This window comes from Pleurodeles waltl, chromosome 3_1, assembly GCF_031143425.1.
Source record: "Pleurodeles waltl isolate 20211129_DDA chromosome 3_1, aPleWal1.hap1.20221129, whole genome shotgun sequence".
Classification (NCBI taxonomy): Eukaryota; Metazoa; Chordata; class Amphibia; order Caudata; family Salamandridae; genus Pleurodeles; species Pleurodeles waltl.
The window spans coordinates 1999885496-1999912688 of NC_090440.1; the positions used below are offsets into that span (position 1 = coordinate 1999885496).

At 43.0% G+C, this 27193-nt stretch overlaps 1 protein-coding gene across 1 annotated transcript in view; it reads left to right on the forward strand.

Annotated features, from left to right (window-relative positions):
• Positions 1-27193, forward strand: part of MED13 (mediator complex subunit 13) — an 865231-nt gene that overhangs the window by 531811 nt on the left and 306227 nt on the right. The window contains exon 23 of the mRNA XM_069226440.1: positions 627-850. Within this exon, the coding sequence (XP_069082541.1) occupies positions 627-850 (224 nt within the window). The remainder of the gene's footprint in view (positions 1-626; positions 851-27193) is intronic.

Sequence of the window (27193 nt, forward strand, 5' to 3'; positions counted from 1 at the left end):
CATTAAATTTTTCAAAGCTACTTTTTTCTTCCACTGTTTACTTTAACATTTGTAATTTAAATGTTTCAAGTTGTCCAGATTCAAACCATTTTATTATTGACAGCTCACTTAAGGTTTTTGGCATGACTACCCATTAATCAATTATGTAATCGCTGTTGTGTGGAAGACTGTCTAAGGCTATGGACCAAGTTAACTGCTGGATCGATTCCATTGTAAAGCTTATGTGAGCTGTGCTTAGTTTTGGACCCTAGATTAAACAAACCTAAACGAAAGAGTAAAGGAATTGGAGCAGTACAGTTTGTAGCTGGATCTATACCGTGTAACACCAGTATATTTTCTGACATTGCCTTTTGCTTAACATGTTTAAGTCCAGGTTGACAGCCTTTTTTTGTTACCAGTCATCTGCTAAAATTACAGCCTCAGCTCTGTTTTGTTATTGTTCATTATTTGAATCTCCTCTTGGCTTTTATTGATAGCTTTTATGATTCATGTACGTCCTATTTTTTTTTTATCAGAAAAAAATGAGGCTGTTTTACTAAGTTGAGTGACCATTTAATAAATAAATAGGTGATTGATGTAATGTGTAATGTTGCCTATCTATCATTTCCTTTTTTAACCTTTTCCAGCGACCAGAATGTGTTCGGATTTATACACCTCCATTTATTCTGGCTCCGGTAAAAGATAAACAGACCGAATTAGGAGAAACATTTGGAGAGGCTGCACAGAAGTACAATGTTCTCTTTGTGGGCTATTGTTTATCTCATGACCAGAGGTGGCTGCTTGCATCTTCTACTGACCTCTACGGAGAATTATTGGAGACCTGCATCATTAATATTGATGTGCCGAACAGGTGAGTTAATGGCTTACTCTAGGCACTCACCATGAATGTTAACTGTATGTGTAAGACATGCTATTTTTGCAGTTTTAATAGAAATGGATTCCAACAACCTCCAGCAGTACTCATCACTTAAAATATCAATGAAAGATCGAACACGTAATCCATACTGAAGTTTAAAGAGCTAGTCTGTCAAGCAAGGTAAAGTAATCAGATAAAAATCAGCTTAAAGGGCAGAAATGAATGACCAGGAGTTTGCCCAGAATCAGTGGTCTCCTTACCATTGACCCAAAGATCCATGTCCTTGATCAATTCGCAAATGACTGTTGGGGTGCTCCATAGCAGGGACTGCATAAGTCACTTTGCGTTATTGTGACACATCTAGTAAAGTGAGTACAAAGCTTTGACATCCCCTACCTTGTCCAGACCTCACTCTTAAGAACTGCTGTAATGGCAAAGGTAATCATGCGAGGAGTCGAGGGGTAAAGTGGTTTTAGTACGTGCAAAAGTGCTTGCTTGTGGGCTGGCCTTAAGTCCTCTGCTCCAAGCACACACGCACAGCACTCCTATCTTAAAACATTTTGTATACCTAGTTTATTGTGGCTGTGATCCCTAGTTCACCAGAGGGTTATTTTCAGGCTTTTTTTGGACAGACGTCTCTGCCAAATACTAAGTATTTGAAGGGAGCCGTGTTGTGGAACGTCACAATTTACTGCACTGTTAAAAAAAAAAAAAAAGTGTGTGTGTATATATATATATATATATATATATATATATATATATATGTTCGATGGCATGTGTAGCTGCAGATACACATGCTGTGCACAGTCCGCCATCTGGTGTTGGGCTCGGAGTGTTACAAGTTGTTTTTGTTTGAAGAAGTCTTTTCGAGTCACGAGACCGAGGGACTCCTCCCATTTCGATTCCATTGCGCATGGGCGTCGACTCCATCTTAGATTGTTTTTTTCCGCCATCTGGTTCGGACGTGTTCCTTTTCGCTCCGTGTTTCGGGTCGGAAAGTTAGTTAGAATCTCGGAAAAAATCGTCGGTATTGTTGCGTTCGGTATCGGGTTAGTTAGAACAAATCGACACTGAATTTTGAAGAGCTCCGGTGGCCCTTCGGGGTTTTTTCGATCCCCCGTCGGGGCCTGGTCGGCCCAGCCACGTGCGACTTCAAGGCTGATGGAACGGACCCCATTCCGCTTCTGCCAAAAATGCCATAACAAGTATCCGTATACGGATCAGCATCTGGTCTGTAACTTGTGCTTGTCCCCCGAGCACAAGGAGGATACTTGTGAAGCCTGTCGAGTGTTTCGGTCGAGGAAAACACTGAGAGACCGAAGAGCCAGGAGACTACAAATGGCGTCCACGCCGACAGGTCAAGAACGTTTCGAGGAGGAAGAAGAAGCTTTCTCCGTCCACGAGTCGGATTCTGAAGAACTCGACGCCGAAGAAACACCCCAAACCCTGAGTAAGACGTCGAAAATCAAGACTCACGAGAAGTCCACAAAAGCCCAGGGGACGCCACCGCCAACAGGCCATGGCTTAACCCGAAAAATAGGTGATCGATCCAAGGCACCGAAAAAGGGCATGCTGGTGTCGAAGTCATCCGACTCCGGTCGAGATACCGCCACACAGCAACCTCGGAGCCGAGACAGCAGCTCCGAGAAAATTCGGCACAGAGACAGCGGCACCGAACAATTTCGGCACTGAGACACCACGCCGAAAACAAAGAAGGTTTCTTCGGAGCCTAAAAAGACTTCCGAAAAGGTTTCGGTTCCGAAACATCCAGCCTCGGAGCCGAAAACTAGTTCCTATACAGAGGAACAAGGATTAACCTCCCAATTACATAGATTTGGAGAGGAGCTTCAAGCTGTAGAGCCTGACTACACGCAAAGAAGGCTTCATATTCATGAGGACACAGGGAAGATAACCACTCTTCCCCCAATCAAAATAAAAAGGAAACTTGCCTTTCAACAAAAGGACAAGCAACCACAGGCAAAAGTGGCAAGGAAAACAACCACACCACCGTCTCCACCACCATCAATACATGCATCACCAGCAACAACTCCACCACTGATGCACTCACCAGCTCATACTACAATGAGTCAGGATGATCCCGATGCATGGGACCTTTACGATGCTCCAGTGTCTGACAACAGCCCAGACTCCTATCCTACAAAACCGTCACCACCTGAGGACAGTACATCCTACACACAGGTGGTCGCAAGGGCAGCCGAATTTCACAACGTCACCTTACATTCTGAACCAATTGAGGATGACTTTCTGTTTAACAACCTATCCTCCACCCATAGCCAGTACCAAAGCCTTCCCATGCTCCCAGGAATGCTAAGACATTCAAAACAAATATTTCAGGATCCAGTTAAAGGCAGAGCCATAACTCCAAGGGTGGAGAAAAAATACAAGCCACCGCCAACAGATCCAATCTATATTACAACACAACTAACACCAGACTCAGTAGTTGTCGGGGCAGCTCGTAAGAGAGCCAACTCTCATACCTCAGGAGACGCACCACCTCCAGACAAAGAGCCGCAAATTTGATGCTGCGGGAAAAAGGGTTGCAGCACAAGCAGCAAATCAATGGCGTATTGCCAATTCACAAGCACTTTTGGCAAGATACGACAGAGCTCATTGGGATGAAATGCAACATTTCATCGAACACTTACCCAAGGAGTTCCAAAAAAGAGCGCAACAGGTGGTGGAAGAGGGACAAAGTATCTCAAATAATCAGATACGGTCTTCCATGGATGCAGCAGATACAGCTGCAAGGACAATAAACACTGCAATCACGATACGAAGGCACGCATGGCTGCACACTTCAGGGTTCAAGCCAGAAATCCAACAAGCTGTGCTCAATATGCCATTTAATGAACAGCAATTGTTTGGGCCGGAGGTAGACACTGCCATTGAGAAACTCAAAAAAGACACCGATACAGCCAAAGCCATGGGCGCACTCTACTCCCCGCAGAGTCACATTTCGAAAGACACCTTTTAGGGGAGGGTTTCGAGGTCAACCCACAGAAACCACAACCTCATAAACAAGGCCTACTTACCAGGGTCAATATCAGAGGGGAGGTTTTAGGGGGCAATATAGAGGGGGCCAATTCCCAAGAAATCGAGGGAAATTCCAAGGCCCAAAAACTCCTCAAAATAAACAGTGACTCACAAGTCACACAACCCCATCACATAACACCTGTGGGGGGAAGACTAAGCCAATTTTACAAACTTTGGGAGGAAATAACAACAGACACTTGGGTCTTAGCAATTATTCAGCATGGTTATTGCATAGAATTTCTCCAGTTCCCTCCAAACGTCCGACCGAAAACATACAATGTCAAAACAACATATAGATCTTCTAGGACTAGAAGTTCAAGCATTGCTACAAAAGGACGCAATAGAATTAGTACCAAATCTACAAAAAAAACACAGGAGTTTACTCACTGTACTTTCTAATACCCAAAAAGGACAAAACTCTGAGACCAATACTAGATCTCAGAACACTAAATACCTACATCAAATCAGACCACTTTCACATGGTCACGTTACAAGACGTAATCCCACTGCTCAAACAGCAAGACTACATGACAACATTAGACCTAAAAGATGCGTATTTCCATATACCAATACATCCTTCACACAGGAAATACCTAAGGTTCGTATTCCAAGGAATACATTACCAATTCAAAGTGCTGCCATTTGGAATAACAACTGCGCCAAGAGTTTTTACAGAATGCCTGGCAGTAGTAGCTGCACATATCAGAAGGCAGCAAATACATGTGTTCCCGTACTTAGACGACTGGTTAATCAAAACCAACACGCTAAGACAGTGTTCACAGCACACAAAATATGTCATACAGACCCTTCACAGGCTAGGTTTCTCCATCAACTACGCGAAATCACACCTTTTGCCGTGTCAAACACAGCAATACTTAGGAGCGACAATCAACACAGCAAAAGGGATTGCCACTCCAAGCCCACAAAGGGTTCAAACATTTCACAAGGTAATACAGGCCATGTATCCAACACAAAAGATACAAGTCAAAATGGTAATGAAACTCTTAGGCATGATGTCTTCATGCATAGCCATTGTCCCAAACGCAAGATTGCACATGCGGCCCTTACAACAGTGCCTAGCATCACAATGGTCACAAGCACAGGGTCAACTTCTAGATCTGGTGTTGATAGACCGCCAAACATACATCTCGCTTCTATGGTGGAACAGTACAAATTTAAACCGAGGGCGGCCTTTCCAAGACCCAGTGCCACAATACGTCATTACGACAGATGCTTCCATGACAGGGTGGGGAGCACACCTCAATCAACACAGCATCCAAGGACAATGGGACATACATCAGAGGCAGTTTCACATAAATCACTTAGAACTGTTAGCAGTATTTCTAGCGCTGAAAGCATTTCAACCCATAATAACCCAAAAATACATTCTTGTCAAAACAGACAACATGACAACAATGTATTATCTAAACAAACAAGGAGGGACGCACTCGACACAGTTGTGCCTCCTAACACAAAAAATATGGCATTGGGCGATTCACAACCACATTCGCCTAATAGCACAATTTATTCCAGGGATTCAGAACCAGTTGGCAGACAATCTGTCTCGAGATCACCAACAAACCCACGAAAGGGATATTCACCCCCAAATACTAAACAATTACTTTCAAATTTGGGGAACACCTCAAATAGATCTATTTGCAACAAAGGAAAACTCAAAATGCCAAAACTTCGCATCCAGGTACCCACAAGATCAATCCCAAGGCAATGCTCTATGGATGAACTGGTCAGGGATATTTGCGTACGCTTTTCCCCCCTCTCCTTCCATATCTAGTCAACAGGTTGAGTCAAAACAAACTCAAACTCATACTAATAGCACCAACATGGGCAAGGCAACCTTGGTACACAACACTACTAGACCTTTCAGTAGTACCTCATGTCAAACTACCCAACAGACCAGATCTGTTAACACAACACAAACAACAGATCAGACATCCAAATCCAGCATCTTTGAATCTAGCAATTTGGCTCCTGAAATCCTAGAATTCGGACACTTAGACCTCACACAAGAATGTATGGAGGTCATAAGACAAGCTAGGAAACCTACCACTATACACTGCTATGCAAATAAGTGGAAAAGATTTGTGTATTACTGCCATAATAATCAAATTCAGCTATTACACGCATCTCCAAAAGATATAGTGGGATATTTACTACATTTGCAAAAATCAAATCTAGCTTTCTCTTCCATAAAGATACATCTCACCGCAATATCCTCTTACCTGCAAATTGCTCATTCAACTTCACTATTTAGAATACCAGTCATTAAAGCGTTTATGGAAGGCCTAAAGAGAATTATACCACCAAGAACACCACCTGTTCCTTCATGGAACCTCAACATTGTCTTAACAAGACTCATGGGTCCACCTTTCGAGCCCATGCATTCTTGTGAGATGCAATACTTAACGTGGAAAGTTGCATTTTTAATTGCCATCACATCTCTAAGAAGAGTAAGTGAGATTCAAGCATTTACCATACAAGAACCATTTATTCAAATACATAAAAATAAAGTCGTTCTAAGGACAAATCCAAAATTTTTACCAAAGGTTATCTCACTGTTCCACTTAAATCAAACAGTAGAATTACCAGTGTTCTTCCCACAGCCAGATTCTGTAGCTGAAAGAGCACTACATACATTAGACATCAAAAGAGCACTAACGTACTACATTGACAGAACAAAACTAATTAGAAAAACAAAACCACTATTTATTGCCTTTCAAAAACCTCATACAGGAAATCCAATTTCAAAACAAGGCATTGGTAGGTGGATAGTTAAGTGTATTCAAACCTGCTATCTTAAAGCAAAAAAAGAGCTGCCTATTACACCAAAGGCACACTCAACCAGAAAGAAAGGTGCTACCATGGCCTTTCTAGGAAATATTCCAATGAACGAAATATGTAAGGCAGCAACATGGTCTACGCCTCATACATTTACCAAGCACTACTGTGTAGATGTGTTAACTGCACAACAAGCCACAGTAGGTCAAGCTGTACTAAGAACATTATTTCAAACTACTTCAACTCCTACAGGCTGAACCACCGCTTTTGGGGAGATAACTGCTTACTAGTCTATGCACAGCATGTGTATCTGCAGCTACACATGCCATCGAACGGAAAATGTCACTTACCAGTGTACATCTGTTCGTGGCATTGGTCGCTGCAGATTCACATGCGCCCACCCGCCTCCCCGGGAGCCTGTAGCCGTTTAGAAGTAGATCTTGAACATTTGTACATTTGTAAACATATTACTTTAACCTTTATTATGTACATACGTATTCATTCTATTGCATGGGCACTATTACTAACATATACAACTCCTACCTCACCCTCTGCGGGGAAAACAATCTAAGATGGAGTCGACGCCCATGCGCAATGGAATAGAAATGGGAGGAGTCCCTCGGTCTTGTGACTCGAAAAGACTTCTTCGAACAAAAACAACTTGTAACACTCCGAGCCCAACACCAGATGGCGGACTGTGCACAGCATGTGAATCTGCAGCGACCAATGCCACGAACAGATGTACACTGGGTAAGTGACATTTTCCATATATATGTGTGTATATATATATGTGTGTGTGTGTATGTGTATATATATATATATATATATATATATATATATATATGTTCGATGGCATGTGTAGCTGCAGATACACATGCTGTGCACATCCCGCCATCTGGTGTTGGGCTCGGAGTGTTACAAGTTGTTTTTCTTCGAAGAAGTCTTTTCGTGTCACGAGACCGAGGGACTCCTCCCATTTCGACTCCATTGCGCATGGGCGTCGACTCCATCTTAGATTGGTTTTTTTTCGCTCCGTGTTTCGGGTCGGAAAGTTAGTTAGAATCTCGGAAAAATCGTCGGTATTGTTTGCGTTCGGTATCGGGTTAGTTACAACAGATCGACACCGATTTTCGAAGAGCTCCGGTGGCCCTTCGGGGTTTTTTTTTCGATCCCCCGTCGGGGCCTGGTCGGCCCGGCCACGTGTCTCTTCAAGGCTGATGGAACGGACCCCATTCCGCTTCTGCCCAAAATGCCATAACAAGTATCCATATACGGATCAACATCTGGTCTGTAACTTGTGTTTATCGCCAGAACACAAGGAAGATACTTGTGAGGCCTGTCGAGCGTTTCGGTCCAGAAACACACTCAGGGACCGAAGAGCAAGAAGACTGCAAATGGCGTCGGCGCCGACAGGACAAGGGCGTTTCGAGGAGGATGAAGAAACATTCTCCACCCACGATTCAGACTCAGAGGAGATCGAGCCCGAGGAAACGCCGAAAACCGTGAGTAAAAAATCAAAAGAAAAAACTCACGAGAAGACTGCTAAAGCCCAGGGGACGCCACCGCCAACAGGCCATGGCTTAACCCGAAAGATAGGTGACCGATCATCGGCACCGAAAAAGGGCACGCTGGTGTCGAAGTCATCCAACTCCGGTCGAGATACCAGCACACAGCAGTCTCGGGCCCGAGATAGTGGCTCCGAGCAGGTTCGGCACCGAGACAGCGGCACCGAAATGGGTCGGCACCGAGAAAGCACGACGCCGAAAGTAAAGAAGGTTTCGTCGAAACCTAAAAAAGCAGCCGAAAAGGTTTTGGTACCGAAACATCCGGCCTCGGAACCTAAAACAAGTTCCTATTCAGAGGAACAAGGACTGTCCTCACAAATGAAGACACATAGATTTGGACAGGAATTAGAGACAATGGAGCCAGATTACACACAAAGACGGCTCCATATTCAAAAAGATACAGGAAAGATCAGCACTCTTCCTCCAATCAAAATGAAACACAAACTTGCCTTTCAAGAAAAGGACAAACAGCCACAGGCAAAGGTGGCTAAACAAGTAACACCGCCACCATCCCCACATCACTCTCCACAACCATCACCAGTAGCCACTCCACCAATGATGCAATCCCCAACTCATACAGGGATGAGTCAAGATGACCCTGACGCATGGGACCTTTATGACGCACCAGTGTCAGATAGTAGTCCTGAGTGCTATCCAGCTAGACCGTCGCCACCAGAGGATAGTACAGGCTACGCACAAGTGGTGTCGAGAGCAGCGGCATTTCATAATGTCGGCCTTCATGCAGAGCCCATTGAAGACGACTTTCTTTTTAATACACTGTCGTCCACACACCGCCAGTATCAGAGTCTTCCTATGCTACCCAGAATGCTAAAACACTCCAAACAAGTGTTTGAGGAGCCTGTTAAAGGAAGAGCCATTACTCCAAGAGTAGATAAAAAAATATAAACCGCCACCAACAGACCCAGTGTACATTACACAACAGCTAACACCAGACTCTGTTGTAGTAGGAGCAGCGCGCAAAAGAGCCAACTCGCATACTTCAGGAGATGCACCACCTCCAGATAAAGAAAGTCGCAAATTCGATGCTGCAGGCAAAAGGGTGGCGGCACAGGCAGCAAACCAGTGGCGCATCGCAAATTCACAAGCTTTGTTAGCCAGATATGATCGGGCCCATTGGGATGAAATGCAACACTTTATTGAACATTTACCCAAGGAGTTCCAAAAAAGAGCGCAGCAAGTAGTAGAAGGACAGAGTATCTCCAATAATCAGATACGGTCAGCAATGGATGCTGCAGACACAGCTGCTAGAACTGTCAACACAGCAGTAACAATGAGGCATGCATGGCTGCGTACATCAGGATTTAAACCAGAGATACAGCAAGCTGTGCTGAATATGCCATTCAACGGACAGCAGTTGTTTGGGCCGGAGGTGGACACTGCGATCGAAAAACTTAAAAAGGACACTGACACAGCCAAAGCCATGGGCGCACTCTACTCCCCACAGACCGGAGGCACCTTTCGAAAGACACAATTTCGAGGGGGGTTTAGAGGGCAAAGCACAGAAGCCACAACCTCACAAACAAGGCCCACTTACCAGAGCCAGTATCAGCGAGGAGGTTTTCGGGGACATTATAGAGGGGGACAATTTCAAAAGAATAGAGGAAAGTTCCAAAGTCCCAAAACTCCTCCAAACAAACAGTGACTTCAAGGTCACAAATCCCCAACACATGTTACTGCCATAATAATCAAATTCAACCCTTACACGCTTCTGCCAAAGATATAGTAGGATACTTACTACATTTGCAAAAGTCAAAGCTAGCTTTCTCTTCCATAAAGATACATCTTACCGCAATTTCAGCTTACCTGCAAATTACGCACTCAACTTCATTATTTAGGATACCAGTCATAAAAGCGTTTATGGAAGGCCTAAAGAGAATTATACCACCAAGAACACCACCAGTTCCTTCATGGAACCTCAACATTGTCTTAACACGACTCATGGGTCCACCTTTTGAGCCCATGCACTCTTGTGAAATGCAATACTTAACATGGAAAGTTGCATTTTTGATTGCCATCACATCTCTAAGAAGAGTGAGTGAAATTCAAGCATTTACCATACAAGAACCATTTATTCAAATACACAAGCATAAAGTAGTTCTACAGACAAATCCACATTTTTTACCAAAGGTTATATCACCGTTCCACTTGAATCAAACAGAATTACCAGTGTTCTTCCCACAGCCAGATTCTGTAGCTGAAAGAGCACTACATACATTAGACATTAAAAGAGCGCTAATGTACTACATTGACAGAACAAAACTAATTCGAAAAACAAAACAATTATTTATTGCTTTCCAAAAACCTCATACAGGAAATCCAATTTCTAAACAAGGCATTGCTAGATGGATAGTTAAGTGTATTCAAACCTGCTATCTTAAAGCAAAAAGAGAACTGCCTATTACACCAAAGGCACACTAAACCAGAAAGAAAGGTGCCACCATGGCCTTTCTAGGAAATATTTCAATGACTAAAATATGTAAGGCAGCAACATGGTCTATGCCTCATACATTTACCAAACACTACTGTGTAGATGTGTTAACTGCTCAACAAGCCACAGTAGGTCAAGCTGTACTACGAACATTGTTTCAAACAACTTCAACTCCTACAGGCTGAACCACCGCTTTTGGGGAGATAACTGCTTACTAGTCTATGCACAGCATGTGTATCTGCAGCTACACATGCCATCGAACGGAAAATGTCACTTACCCAGTGTACATCTGTTCGTGGCATTAGTCGCTGCAGATTCACATGCGCCCACCCGCCTCCCCGGCAGCCTGTAGCCATTTAGAAGTTGATCTTGAACATTTGTAAATTTGTAAATATATTACTTTAAACTTCATTATGTACATACGTATTCACTCCATTGCATGGGCACTATTACTAGTACACACAACTCCTACGTCACCCTCTGCGGGGAAAACAATCTAAGATGGAGTCGACGCCCATGCGCAATGGAGTCTCATGCCACGAACAGATGTAGACTGGGTAAGTGGCATTTTCCATATATATATATGTTCGATGGCATGTGTAGCTGCAGATACACATGCTGTGCACATCCCGCCATCTGGTGTTGGGCTCGGAGTGTTACAAGTTGTTTTTCTTAGAAGAAGTCTTTTAGAGTCACGAGACCGAGGGACTCATCCCATTTCGACTCCATTGCGCATGGGCGTCGACTCCATCTTAGATTGTTTTTTTTCCGCCATCGGGTTCGGACGTGTTCCTTTTCGCTCCGTGTTTCGGGTCGGAAAGTTAGTTAGAATCTCGGAATAAACGTCGGTATTGTTTGCGTTCGGTATCTGGTTAGCTACAACAGATCAACACCGAATTTTGAAGAGCTCCGGTGGCCCTTTGGGGTTTTTTCGATCCCCCGTCGGGGCCTGGTCGGCCCGGCCACGTGCGACTTCAAGGCTGATGGAACGGACCCCATTCCGCTTCTGTCCAAAATGCCATAACAAGTATCCGTATACGGATCAGCATCTGGTCTGTAACTTGTGCTTGTCCCCAGAGCACAAGGAAGATACTTGTGAGGCCTGTCAAGCGTTTCGGTCCAAAAAGACGTTAAGAGACCGAAGAGCCCAGAAGACTGCAGATGGCGTCGACGCCGACAAGACAAGAGGTTTTCAAAGAGGAAGAGGAAGCTTTCTCTATCCACAAGTCGGACTCGGAAGAGCTCGAGGCCGAAGAAATGCCGAAAACCGTGAGTAAGACGTCGAAACATAAGACTCACGAGAAGTCAACAAAAGCCCAGGGGACGCCACCGCCAACAGGCCATGGCTTAACCCAAAAAATAGGTGACCGAGCCAAGGCACCGAAAAAGGGCATGCTGGTGTCGAAGTCATCCGACTCCGGTCGAGATAGCGCCACACAGCAATCTCGGACCCGAGACATCGGCTCAGAGAAATTTCGGCACCGTGACAGCGGCACCGAACAAATTCGGCACCGAGAAACCTCCACGCCGAAAATTACAAAGGTTTCTTCGGAGCCTAAAAAGACATCCGAAAAAATGTCGGTTCTGAAACATCCAGCCTCGGAGACGAAAACAGGTTCCTATACAGAGGAACAAGGATTGTCCTCACAAATGCAAAAACATAGATTTGGAGAGGAACTTCAAGCTGTAGAGCCAGACTATACTCAAAGAAGGCTCCACATTCATCAAGACACAGGGAAGATAACCACTCTTCCCCCAATTAAAATAAAAAGAAAACTTGCCTTTCAAAAAAAGGACAAGGAGCCACAGGCAGAGGTGGCAAAGAAAACAACTCCACCACCGTCTCCACCACCATCGGTGCACACATCACCAGTAGCAACTCCACCACTGATGCACTCCCCGACTCATACTGCCATGAGTCAAGATGATCCCGATGCATGGGACCTTTACGATGCTCCAGTATCGGACAACAGCCCAGACTCGTACCCTGCCAGGCCGTCCCCTCCTGAGGACAGTACATCTTACACACAGGTGATCGCAAGGGCAGCTGCTTTCCATAACGTCACCTTGCATTCCGAACCAATTGAGGATGACTTTTTGTTTAACACGCTATCCTCCACTCATAGCCAATACCAAAGACTACCTATGCTCCCAGGAATGCTAAAACATTCAAAACAAATCTTTCAGGATCCTGTTAAAGGCAGAGCCATAACTCCAAGGGTGGAGAAAAAGTAGAAGCCACCGCCAACAGATCCTGTTTATGTTACAACCCAGTTAACACAGGACTCAGTAGTTGTCGGGGCAGCTCGTAAGAGAGCAAACTCTCATACCTCGGGGGACGCACCACCTCCAGACAAAGAGAGTCGCAAATTTGATGCTGCGGGCAAAAGGGTTGCAGCACAAGCAGCAAACCAATGGCGCATTGCCAATTCACAAGCACTTTTGGCAAGATATGATAGAGCTCACTGGGATGAGATGCAACATTTGATAGAACACTTACCCAAGGAGTTCCAAAAAAGAGCACAACAAGTGGTGGAAGAAGGACAAAGTATCTCTAATAATCAGATACGGTCCTCAATGGATGCAGCAGATACGGCTGCAAGGACAGTAAATACTGCAATAACAATAAGAAGGCACGCATGGCTGCGCACGTCAGGTTTCAAGCCGGAAATTCAACAAGCCGTGCTAAATATGCCATTTAATGAACAGCAGTTGTTTGGGCCGGAAGTCGACACTGCTATTGATAAACTCAAGAAAGACACTGATACCGCAAAAGCCATGGGCACACTCTACTCCCCGCAGAGCAGAGGCACATTTCGCAAAACACCTTTTAGGGGAGGGTTTCGAGGACAACCTACAGAAACCACAACATCTCAAACAAGGCCCACTTACCAAAGCCAATATCAGCGGGGAAGTTTTCGGGGGCAATATAGAGGGGGACAATCCCAAAAAAATAGAGAAATTCCAAAGCCCCAAAAGTCCTCAAAATAAGCAGTGAATCACAAGTCACACGTCCCCATCACATAACACCTGTGGGGGGAAGACTAAGCCAATTTTACAAACATTGGGAGGAGATAACAACAGATACTTGGGTACTAGCAATTATCCAGCATGGTTATTGCATAGAATTTCGCGAATTCCCTCCAACAGTCCCACCGAAAACACACAGTATGTCAAAACAACATATAAATCTTCTAGGATTAGAAGTTCAAGCATTGCTCCAAAAAGAAGCAATAGAATTAGTACCAAAACAAGAACTAAACACAGGAGTTTACTCACTGTACTTTCTGATACCCAAAAAGGACAAAACTCTAAGACCTATACTAGATCTCAGAATATTAAATACATACATCAAATCAGACCACTTTCACATGGTTACATTACAAGAAGTAATCCCACTGCTCAAACAACAAGACTACATGACAACACTGGATCTAAAGGATGTATATTTCCATATACCAATACATCCTTCACACAGAAAGTATCTAAGGTTTGTATGGATACATTACCAATTCAAAGTGTTGCCATTCGGAATAACTACTGCGCCAAGAGTTTTTACAAAATGTCTAGCAGTAGTAGCTGCACATATCAGAAGCCTAGACGATTGGTTAATCAAAACCAACACGCAAATACAGTGTTCACAACACACAAATTATGTCACAGAAACCCTACACAAACTAGGTTTCTCAATCAATTACTCAGTCACACCTTCTGCCGTGTCAAACACAGCAATACCTAGGAGCAACAATCAACACAGTAAAAGGAATTGCCACTCCAAGTCCACAAAGAGTCCAAACATTCCACAATGTAACACAAGCCATGTATCCAAACCAAAGGATACAGGTCAAATTAGTAATGAAACTCCTAGGCATGATGTCCTCATGCATAGCCATTGTCCCAAACGCAAGGTTGCACATGCGGCCCTTACAACAGTGCCTAGCATCACAGTGGTCTCAGGCACAGGGTCAACTTCTAGATCTGGTGTTGATAGACCGCCAAACATACATCTCGCTTCAATGGTGGAACAGTATAAATTTAAACCAAGGGCGGCCTTTTCAAGACCCAGTGCCACAATACGTAATAACAGATGCATCCATGACAGGGTGGGGAGCACACCTCAATCAGCACAGCATCCAAGGACAATGGAACATTCAGCAAAGACAGTTTCATATAAACCACTTAGAACTGTTAGCTGTGTTTCTAGCGCTGAAAGCATTTCAACCCATAATAACCCACAAATACACTCTTGTCAAAACAGACAACATGACAACAATGTATTACCTAAACAAACAGAGAGGAACACACTCGACATAGTTGTGTCTCCTAACACAAAAAATATGGCATTGGGTGATTCACAACCACATTCGCCTAATAGCACAATTTATTCCAAGGATTCAGAATCAGTTAGCAGACAATCTCTCTCTGGATCACCAACAGATCCACGAATGGGAAATTCACCCCCAAATACTGAACACTTACTTCAGAATGTGGGGAACGCCACAAATAGATCTATTTGCAACAAAAGAAAACTCAAAATGCCAAAACTTCACATCCAGGTACCCACAACCTCAGTCTCAGGGCAATGCACTATGGATGAACTGGTCAGGGATATTTGCATACGCTTTTCCCCCTCTCCCACTTCTTCCATATCTAGTAAACAAGTTGAGTCAAAACAAACTCAAACTCATACTAATAGCACCAACATGGGCAAGGCAACCTTGGTACACAACACTACTAGACCTTTCAGTAGTACCTCATGTCAAACTGCCAAACAGGCCAGATCTGTTAACACAACACAAACAACAGATCAGACATCCAAATCCAGCATCGTTGAATCTAGCAATTTGGCTCCTGAAATCCTAGAATTCGGGCACTTAGACCTCACATAGGAATGTATGGAGGTCATAAAACAAGCTAGAAAACCTACCACTAGACACTGCTATGCAAATAAGTGGAAAAGATTTGTTTATTACTGCCATAATAATCAGATTCAACCTTTACACGCATCTGCAAAAGAGATAGTAGGATACTTACTACATTTGCAAAAATCTAACCTAGCTTTCTCTTCCATTAAAATACATCTTACGGCAATTTCAGCTTACCTACAAATTACGCACTCAATTTAATTGTTTAGGATACCAGTCATAAAAGCGTTTATGGAAGGCCTAAAGAGAATTATACCACCAAGAACACCACCAGTTCCTTCATGGAACCTCAACATCGTCCTAACACGACTCATGGGTCCACCTTTTGAGCCCATGCACTCTTGTGAAATGCAGTACTTAACGTGGAAAGTTGCATTTTTAAGTGCCATCACATCTCTAAGAAGAGTGAGTGAAATTCAAGCATTTACCATTCAAGAACCATTTATTCAAATACACAAAAATAAAGTTGTTTTACGGACCAATCCTAAGTTTTTACCAAAAGTAATCTCACCTTTCCACTTGAATCAAACGGTAGAATTACCAGTGTTCTTCTCACAGCCAGATTCTGTAGCTGAAAGTGCACTACATACATTAGACATCAAAAGAGCACTAATGTACTACATTGACAGAACAAAACTAATTCGAAAGACAAAACAACTATTTATCGCCTTTCAAAAACCTCATACAGGAAATCCAATTTCAAAACAAGGCATTGCTAGATGGATAGTTAAGTGCATTCAAACCTGCTATCTTAAAGCTAAAAGAGAACTGCCTATTACACCAAAGGCACACTCAACCAGAAAGAAAGGTGCTACCATGGCCTTTCTAGGAAATATTCCAATGAACGAAATATGTAAGGCAGCAACATGGTCTACGCCTCATACATTTACCGAGCACTACTGTGTAGATGTGCTAACTGCACAACAAGCTACAGTAGGTCAAGCTGTACTAAGAACATTATTTCAAACTACTTCAACTCCTACAGGCTGAACCACCGCTTTTGGGGAGATAACTGCTTACTAGTCTATGCACAGCATGTGTATCTGCAGCTACACATGCCATCGAACGGAAAATGTCACTTACCCAGTGTACATCTGTTCGTGGCATTAGTCGCTGCAGATTCACATGCGCCCACCCGCCTCCCCGGGAGCCTGTAGCCGTTTAGAAGTAGATCTTAAACATTTGTAAATATATTACTTGAAACTTTATTATGTACATACGCATTCACTCATTGCATGGGCACTATTACTAGCATACACAACTCCTACCTCACCCTCTGCGGGCAAAACAATCTAAGATGGAGTCGACGCCCATGCGCAATGGAGTCGAAATGGGAGGAGTCCCTCGGTCTTGTGACTCAAAGACTTCTTCGAAGAAAAACAACTTGTAACACTCCGAGCCCAACACCAGATGGCGGGATGTGCACAGCATGTGAATCTGCAGCGACTTATGCCACAAACAGATGTACACTGGGTAAGTGACATTTTCCATATATATATATATATATATATATATATATATATATATATATATATATATATATATATATATATATATATATATATATATATATATATAACATTTATTTATTGAACCTCTTGGTTAATAAAAATGATGAGTAAATTGATTTCAGAATTGGTGTTGACTAACCCAGTAGTGTCTAACTGCAGATACTTCTAAGCATAAACTGCTCCAAATGAATTGTTTTTGTTGGGTATTTTTGCATTTTTCTACTAGATAGCCTTTGCTTACAAAACATAAAATAAAAGTAGCTGCAAAGGTGTAGGGCCAGTAGCCAGTCACATGATATGCTCTAAGTGTGACATGGGGTGCCTACTACCAATAAAACAGGACCTGGCAGTATTAAGATGAATGTCCCACATAGTTGTTGGCTATGCAGATAAATCTTTTTTTCTGCTTGAGTGAATTAGATAACATTGCTGTGCCTTCCTGCTTACCTCATGGTTACAAATCAACTGCATTAACCTGAGAAGCCGTCCGAGTTGAGTATGCTGGCAGCCGTGGCTTTATATCTTTTGTCAGCTGTTTAAAATGGGAGAAGTGATTCAAACATGGATGATCCAGTATGCATCTGCTCAACTTCTGTTTGCAATGGCATAGACTCCTAACAAGGTTGTAGACTACATATGGTAGCATATTAGTGCCACTCATCTTGCCAGGTTAGTTTGTCTCCAATGATGTCTCAGAGGCATATTTATTTTGAAAATGTTCATCTTTTAAGGTTCATTCAGTTGTGCTCCATATGAGGTATTAGGCACAAGGTTAAGGGTGCTAAATATTACTATTGTATCGATTTTAATAAATACATCATTAGTGTGTGACAGGCTGCAGTATCATGAGGTTGGAAGCAGCCATGTTATTTAAAAGTAAAACATCTGATGGATACGTCGAACTGCAAGTTCCTCACCTTTAGAATACCCCCAGAATCTCGAAGTTTTCACAGCATTGCTCCCATGCCTCACTTGGTGGCACTGTATGGCTTCACATTGGTCTTGTTTCCCCCAGAAGTGACAGAGCAGTCTAACATACCAGTGACAACCCTGCTCACCTACACAAGTTCCTTTCTTTCTGCATGTTCAAGTGTGAATCTGAAGCTCTGCTCACTCTTTTCTTGGTTTGTCAAGTTTATTGAACTGAGTTCCAGTGTGTAAGGGAACAATGTCCCTACCCAGGAGTACAGAGTTCAAACATTGCTGTGACTATTTTAAACGGATGAAGGTGAAAGACCTGCACAAGGTGTGCCTCTTGTCTTTGGGCTTGGGTCTCAAGTCATCTGCAAAATGTGCCCTCATAAACCTTGAGGGATCCAGGCCCATGAAGAAAAGCCATTAATCTCTGAACATCAAAAAAGCCATGCAAGTCCAGTTCTAACTCAGTGGTGTGCCGACTTGTTCCTGCTCTCAAAGGCGGTCCTGCATCTGGACGAGTTCATCCTGTATGTCTAGGTGCAATTTGAAGTGGAAACGCAGTAAGGCAAAGCAAGATTCTCCCCATCCCCCCTCTGTAGCTAAAGAAAAGTTGCATGTCCCATTCGATCTCTCTCCCAGCCCCCAATTGAGGCGCTGATCTCACAGTTTATCCCAATGTACATAAAGTTCCCCAGGGCTTCAACAATGCTGCAACAGGTAAAGGCCTTTAGGGAGACTGTGGTGCGTAATTTTGGCACTCTTCTGGCTTACTCTAGCCTCAAGGATCTGAAAGGGCCTCTAGTTGGGTTACCACCAGTGGATCCATCCTCAGTACCTTCTGAGCCCCTGCAACCTGCCTGTGGTTCCACACAGACACCAGTGCGGACTTCTAGTCTGGCTCAAAGATCTTTGCCAGGCCATTCCTTGTCAACAGTAGTGCCAAAGGTGGAACCTATGCCACCCCTCTTGTCTGATCCAGAGCCTTTATCTACCTAGTCACCCCCATCCCTCAGGCCCACAGTACTCCCCATCACCGACTATCTCCTGCCACCACCCCACAGATGTAACACCTGGACTCCAATCTGTGCTCCCTGTTCCTGTTCAATCTGATTAAGAGGACATTTCCCCTACCATATTCCATCCTCCGTTACCCCACCAGCTTTTTGGTTCTGACTGACTAGTTTGCCATGGTTTAGAGATGACATTGGAGATGATGGGATGACTTACCCCACATTATATGACAGGTTGTACAAAAGGCCAGTGGGCTGAATGTGTCTACAACAGAGTTGATTTCCTTGCTTGGTCTGCCAATGGAATAGTGTTTTCTTTTCAGGTGTCACCAGATGTGCTGCAGAAGATAATCAACTCTTCTGAGGTTAAAACAAATGTGCTTACTGAAGTTTTTCAGGTTGGCCGAACTTCTGAGACCTTCCTGCTACTCATTGAAGTCCTAACCAGGGGTGTGGAATTTAATATATTATCCACTTGTCTATGGGACAGGTTGCTTCATATATCTACTTGTCCTGCAAAAAAATCTATTTGTTCTTTGGTGCTATGTAGTGTGGCAACAAATTATGGCAGCAATCTCATTATGTAAGAGCTCTGATAATAGCCTCTTCGATTGTGCCAGGACTAATATTATAGCAGGGCATCCAAGACTGTGGTGTCCTGCAAAATATCTGCCCAAACCCTGGCCATGAAAGCACTGTGGTGACTGCACTTGGGGTGGGTGGCATAGTCTATATGCCACAACTCTGGAGTTTACTCTAAAGGACCAGAAAGGACAAGATTACTGGCTGGCAGGGGTTGAAACCCCCAAGGAGTGTGCAGTGGTGCAGCTTTCCTTTAAATGCTCCAGGGTGTAGTCTGCTTTTTCACCACACAGGCAGATCCATCAAAAGGCATGCCCATGAGGATGCCGGTACAATTAATTCACAGGTGGAAAAGGAGCACCTCACTAGCTGGCACTACTCTCTTAGCAATCATTAATGTGCAGACCAGCACATATCATATATTTAGCTCCATACTGACCATCTTAAATAGTCTATGGCAGGGAGGCCTGCAACTTTCAGGACTGGCAGCAAGATCCATGGGATAATTTAGGATTCCCCTTGCTGGCATAACCCTGGATCACCAATTTCTCAGGAGTAGGATGTGGAATATTAAAATCTGGGTTCCCAGAAACCCGGCTAATGATGCCTGGCTACTTCCCTTTTAACTGGTGGGCTAAAATAAGGTTTAGACAGTGTCTAACTGTCAGTTCTCCCTTCCCAGAGGTGTCTGTGGTGATTGATTCATCACTGCTGGGGTGGGAAGGCCATCTGGGAGAGGATCAGTGCAACCTTTTTGCCTAAAGTTGTGTATCTCCTTTCCACGTTCTACAAAAAACACATTCCCCTCCCCCAGCTGTTATTTTTTTCTATGTACACAACAACACATGGATCCTGTGTACATCAAATTAATGTCTTTCAGTACAAATAACAGTATACACAAAATAGCCTCATGATACAAAACATATTTTCATGCTAGTAGCGAATATATAAAATAGTGAAACAACTGAATAGCATCTTTTAATAAACACCATTAACAGAAATATTTTTATTTTCGTCCAGCATACAAAGCAAAAAATATATCTGGGGCTCCCCTGTAAAAGTAGTATTGGCGTGAGCTTCTCTAACAGATGAGTGGGTACAGTTAACTGAGGTCCAATTTCCTCTTTGCCAATATCCTTAACTTCCCACTAGGCCTTTGTTTATGCCTATTTTCAGTGGATTGGGGAAAGGCCTCTCATACGCTCACCCAAATTCAGACTAATTTCGACCTCAGCAGGTTTTGGATCAATTTTTTTGGGAAGGTCATCATTAGGTCACAACTCACTGCCATAGTCTGGAAACACTTAAAAAAAAAAAATATACATTATATATAAACGATTCATCATGTCTCTTTAAAAGACTGAGTTGGAGGGATATGTATACGTACCCACATCAATAGTGTAAAAACACTGTAGCAACTCAGTAATATAAAACAAATTGATGAGTAAGATAATATTATAGGTTAAGACTACATTGTTGCAGACACACCTCCCGTGACTATGTCCTTTACGAGGAGGGGGCCAAGGTGTTGTATTAACTACTAATGCATGCAAGGTGGGTCATAAACAGGCCCGGGAACCTCCATTTAGTGAATCTAAAAATTGGCATGAAAAGTTCAATTTAAAGGCCTCCTACTTGCATGTTGGAGGTGAATCTTCAAAAGCACAAAGTAATAAAAAGTAAATTCCCTGAAGTATTCAAGTGAAAGGCATGCAAGAAAATTAGTACTTAAACTGATGCCTTGGTACCTGTTTAAAAAAAAAAAAAAAAAAAAAAAAACCTGGTGGGTTTTTGATAAATTACACGGGTGCAGCGCTTCAGTTATTCCTTTTGTTCACTGCTTGGCCCATGCATCAGTCTGCACTCTGCTCCCGTGTCTTGCTCAACAAGGCTGATGGCTGGCCATTCTCCATTAGTTCACACCGCCGTCTTGAGTGTCCTGCAGGCTTCGTGATATAGGGTGGTATTGCTGGGAGATGTAGTTTCCCAATTGTGGTGATGCTACTAAATTGCCATAATGGATTAAGGAAACGCTCCATCAATAGAGAGTTCTATTTAAAAAGACACTCTGGTGATTACCCAGTCCATTGCCATTTGGGATGTCCTCCAATTCAAAACGGGTTGCAAATAATATTCACAGTTCTGCCCTCCTATCACTTCTTGATTTAGTGATGTTCCTGTTTTCTTTGCATTGTAGTGTTATATTAAACATGGGTGTTTGCCACAACCATTGCCTTGTGGGACAGCCTCCAATTACAGTACAGGTCACCAGACTAATTCATAGCACCATTCCACCCTCATTTCACATATTTATATAAGTGTGTACAAGGATGATGATCCTTCTGTACTTGTGGCAAATTTCAAATCATGGATAGTGTGAGGCATAGTTGTACAGCTATTAGTCGTGTGCTCATATTCTAGGTTTGAGCCAGAGCTTGCTGGGGATACAAGCCACTTGAAACGGAAAATAGGGATGCACTAAAAGGCAGGTAAATGTATTCTCATATGCAAGCAAGGCTATTGCAAGGGGCTTGAGCTTGGTAGCTGATGCAGTTCAGGCGAATTAGGTACATTTACATATTGCCTATTTCTGACATTTTGTTCAAGACTGTCTCAGATATTCTTAGTTTCATAATCATGAAGGCTTCTAGTCTCAGAAGGGACCTGTCATTTTTTATTGTATCTGCCTTAACATCCATTTAAGGTCTGTTGTGGTGTGTAAAATCTGCGGAATGTTAAGCCAATGGAGCTGACCTATTCCAACACCTGATTCTCGATTTGTGTTGACTGATCCTTTAATGCACTTCCTGGCTAGCATTGGCTGATTAATGTCATTTTACATGAGCATAGAATGCCTTTCCACATTTGGCAGTCACCATCCTGTCATTCTTTGCTCCTCCTCACCCCTCAAAAGAGGAGGAGACACTCAAACAGAAGAGCCTGCACCGGGTGGAGGATCTGCTTTTTATGGGGTTCTGATGGGCAAGGAACGGTAAGGAGGTTCAAAAAAGTACAACGTAGATAGTTCTCTGCATTAGGATATGCTATGCTCTGTCCAAGAAGCAACCTCTGGAAGCTCTGAGAGGTTCATACCACCAGGGGTAAGGCTGCTATCACTGTTGGCGCACACAGTGCCTGTTGACATCTGTTATGCTGTAACATAAGTTCAGTGCACATATTCACAAAGCATTATTACCTTGACAACCAGTTCTGAAGGATATTTGGTTCTGCTGGAATTTTTAGATCTGAGCTCATTGCAAAGACATTGGGTAGGTACTCCTTTGGTATCTATTCTAAAGGTGAGGATGCTGCAGTTAGAAGTAGCCATCAGCCGAACAAGTTAGTTATCTTTGATAACGCTCTTTCCTCACTGCCCTCCTACCTCCTTGTCCTGTGGCCTGTTTTTAAAATGTAAAAATGCCCTAGGTTATAGCTGTGCACAATGGCTCCTTCAATTGATTTGTACTCGGCGCCTGAGGGTAGTGAAATAGTTGAGCAAGAAATGGATGTTGGTGCGCAGTGGTGGTGCTTATATGCTGCTCGCTACTTTACTTCCAGAGCGAAACAAGACCAGTGTGGAGCCGCACAGTGCCACTTAGCAGTATACTGCTGTGAAAACCTCTGGATCCAGTCTAGCACCTGGTGGATATTTCACAGTTGAGGAATCTGTGGTTAGAGTATCCACTAGCAAGAGCCTTACTGAAGCTAAGTAACTTGTTTGTGTAAACATTTATATTCTAGTAATCTACACTATAGCTTAGCTGTGAAACAGTCCGCACTCGTGGGAAATGGTTGGGCAAAGAAGTTGGATCTTTTCTGCTAGCAGTTCCTTGTTATGTTTTTTTCTGCCAGTAGGCCATTTTAAAATCAGACAATTTCACCTAAATCATAACCTTTATAGGAGTTCCATCCCCCCATAAAACAGTGACACCCTTGCGATCAGCTTGTGTTTCAGGAAGCTGCAGCTGTATTCTTCCCTGCAGGTGACCAAATTAAATTATGCAAAGCTCTTAGAGCGGTATACTGAACACATGGTAAAACAAAGAGCAATCAATCAACATAGAAAATATCCCAAACAATTCAAGAATAGATGTTTACAATGTGGTAAAATGACACTGCTCCACTGTACTACTACACCTTTTTATCATACCACACCACATTTCTTTCCCATGATGCTACACCTAGCTGCTTTTATGTTCTGCAGCAGTTATTCCTAAGTTTCCTTTGTCATGGTTTTAGCGACAAAGGAATACCTTCAAAGTTTTTACGTTTATTAAAAGTTTTTTCTGCTGATAGCAAACACTCTCCCATGGGAGCATCAAAGAGCCCCAGCAAAGATGTTGTAATCGCCTTAAGAACCAACATTAAACCTTTCTTGCAGAATCTTTCCTAGAGAAGCTGCTTTCTTTTAGCTGGCTCCCTTTGCAAGAAAGGTTAGTTAGGCTAGTCTTGTTAGGAGATGGCACTCTTCCATTCTTTCAAAATGGCAAATGTAGACTAATTTCAGTGTTGTCTAGACCGTATATTTGCCAGTTTTCATTTAAAAAAAACAAAAACCTGCAGAACTATGAATCATTGCACCTCCTGAATGTTAATTTTGTTTTATCTTTCAGATCCTAAAAGGAGATTTATCATCTACTATAACCTATTTCTGACCCTTTTAATATCTAATCACCTGGTTTCTCAGTGCATTGTGCTGTGCATAACTATATGCTGTCAGAAAGCCAAACATACCTTATGCTGGGAAACCATTCCATGGCACAGTGTATAAGGGGTAAAGCAGCAGTGACTGCGTTGAATTATTATTATTTTTTAAATGGGCCCATAGCTGGCATTAGTATCTCCATATTACACATAAGTCAGACACTGTTTGGATTCAGCCTCAGGGCAGACACCCTAGGTAGTCAAACCACTTTGAGCAAATAGACTGGTTAACTCATTACCTTCACTGTGATTTTTACCATCCAAATTCAACAGCCATTTGCCTAGTCTGCATTTGAACAGGTTAAATCATCTTTTCATAAACTGCTGGTTTGCAGCCCCATCTCCTCATATTCAGCACTGTTTAAACCTCGCTGCTCGTTGTTGTAAATGTGCCTACTGTTTCTTTGACTATGCTACATCCATTTTTTTCCTTGTCAAACACAGCTGAGTTCTCCTACTCAAATACAGCAGGCTTTATTTACAACTGCCCCACCTCTTGCTTCAGTGGGATCTTCCTTCTTGTCTACAACATGTTCCCTGTGGCCAAGTTAAGGCTAAAATCCTATTCCATTACAGTGACCCTAGCAGTGTTGTTCTGGGGTAATAACCAAGCACATATATTTGTTCTCCTCTAGGTTACTCAAGTAATAAAAATGAATGTTCGATGGCATGTCTAGCTGTAGATTAACATGCTGTGCATAAGCTCGCCATCGAGTGTTGGGTTCGGAGTAGTACAACTGGTTTTTATTCAAAGAAAGTTTTCGAGTCACAGGATTGTGACTCCTCTCGGTAATACTGCTCATGGGCATTGAGTCCCTTGTTAGATTGTTTTTCTCCGCCGTCTAGTTTGGACATGTGTCCCTCTCGCTCAGAGTTCCCTGCTCCAAACAATCTACAACGGGATTCTTTCTGTCTTTTCTATTGTCGTTGGTATGGTTTCCAAACATCTACTCCTTAGTATTCAACTGGAGGTTCCTTTTTTCTAAACACTGAATCGAATATGTCGGACCTTTTGGGACAGAAAGGCCGGTCAGGCCCTCATTGAGCCTACTTCCACGTGGTATTCAACTATCAGCCCTGATGGAATGTACTCCATTTCGATTCTGCTCTGGATGCCATTCCAAATTTCCACACACCGACCAACACCAGGTGTGTATTTTGTGTCTTTCACCGGACCATGTAAATATGTACACTGACCCCATACAGGAAGATTTGACACCCTTGGTGCAACACATGAACGCCAATAATGTTACCATGAATGATCAGACTTGCAGATGAAATATTTAAAGAGCCTGTCAGAGCAAGGATTATCACTCCTAGAGTTGATAAAGTATAAAGCTGCACCCACTGATCCTCCGTAAAAAGACAAATTACACCAGACTCAATTGTGGTATCTGCTGCAAGGAAAAGAGCTAATAGCCAATCAACAGGAGAGACAACTCCTCGTGATAAAGAAAGTAACAAATTAGATGCCGCAGGGTAGATAATAACTCAAGCAGCTAATCATTGGCGGATTGCCAATGCTCAAGCTCTACTTTTTAGATATGACAGAGCTCACTGGGATGCTGTGGAGGAACTTTTACAATACCTACAAGAACATCGTGAAAGAGGGGTAGAGATTGTAAATGAGGGACAAACAATATCTAGCAACTCCATTAGGTGTTCACTTGATGCTTCTGATATGGCAACATGTAGCATTAATACAAGTGTCCTCATAAGACGTTCTTCATGGCTTAGATGGTCAGGCTTCAAACAAGAAGTACAACAGGCAGTTCTAAATATGCCCTTTGATAAGGAGTATTTATTTGGTCCACAAGTGGATACCACACTCAAAAAATTAAACAATGACAAGCAAACTGCCAGAGCCATGGGAGCTTCGCAAGCCAGCACACACTCAACTAATTTTCATCGTGCAGGGTTTAGTAGAGGATTCAGGTCATCATTCCAGGAACCAACCACGAGTCAAAGTAAACCCACCTTGCAATACACCAGAGGTGATTTCAGAGGGTCATATAGGGGAAACAGTAACAAAGGAAGAGGAAAGCCATCTTCCTCTAGAGGTTCTTCATCAGTCTCTAAACAATGACTCCACAAATGCAACATTAAACCACATCACTCCTGTAGGGGGAAGGTTACAATTCCTTTACCCCCAATGGACTCAAATCACCACAAATCAATGGGTTCTTCAAATTATCCAAAATGGTTATTGTCTGGAGCTCATTTCCACTCCACCAAATATACCCCCCTCATACACACAGTCTAACAAGATCATCTGACCCTTCTCAAAGAAGAAGTAAATTCTCTTCTTCTAAAAGGGGCTGTAGAACCAGTACCATTACAATACAAAGGGACAGGAGCTTACTCGCTCTATTTTCTAATTCCCCAAAAAGATGGGTGTCTCAGACCAATATTAGATCTCAGACCCTTAAATCACTACTTTCTGCCAGAACATTTTCACATGGCCACTCTTCAGAATGTTATTCCACTATTACAAATAGGAGACTTCATGACGGTCCTAGATCTAAAGGACGCTTACTTTCACATTCCCATTCATCCTGCACACTGAAAATACCTAAGATTTGTTGTAGCTGGAAAACATTGCCAATTCAAAGTGTTACCCTTCGGAGTCACAACTGCTCCCATAGTATTCACAAAATGCCTGGCAGTGGTGGCACTTAAAATGTCTAAGGTTTGGCTTATACACTGTAGGGGCATAGTGCTCATGCACATATGCCCTCACCTGTGGTATAGTGCACCCTACCTTAGGGCTGTAAGGCCTGCTAGACGGGTGACTTACCTATGCCACAGGCATTGTGAGGTTGG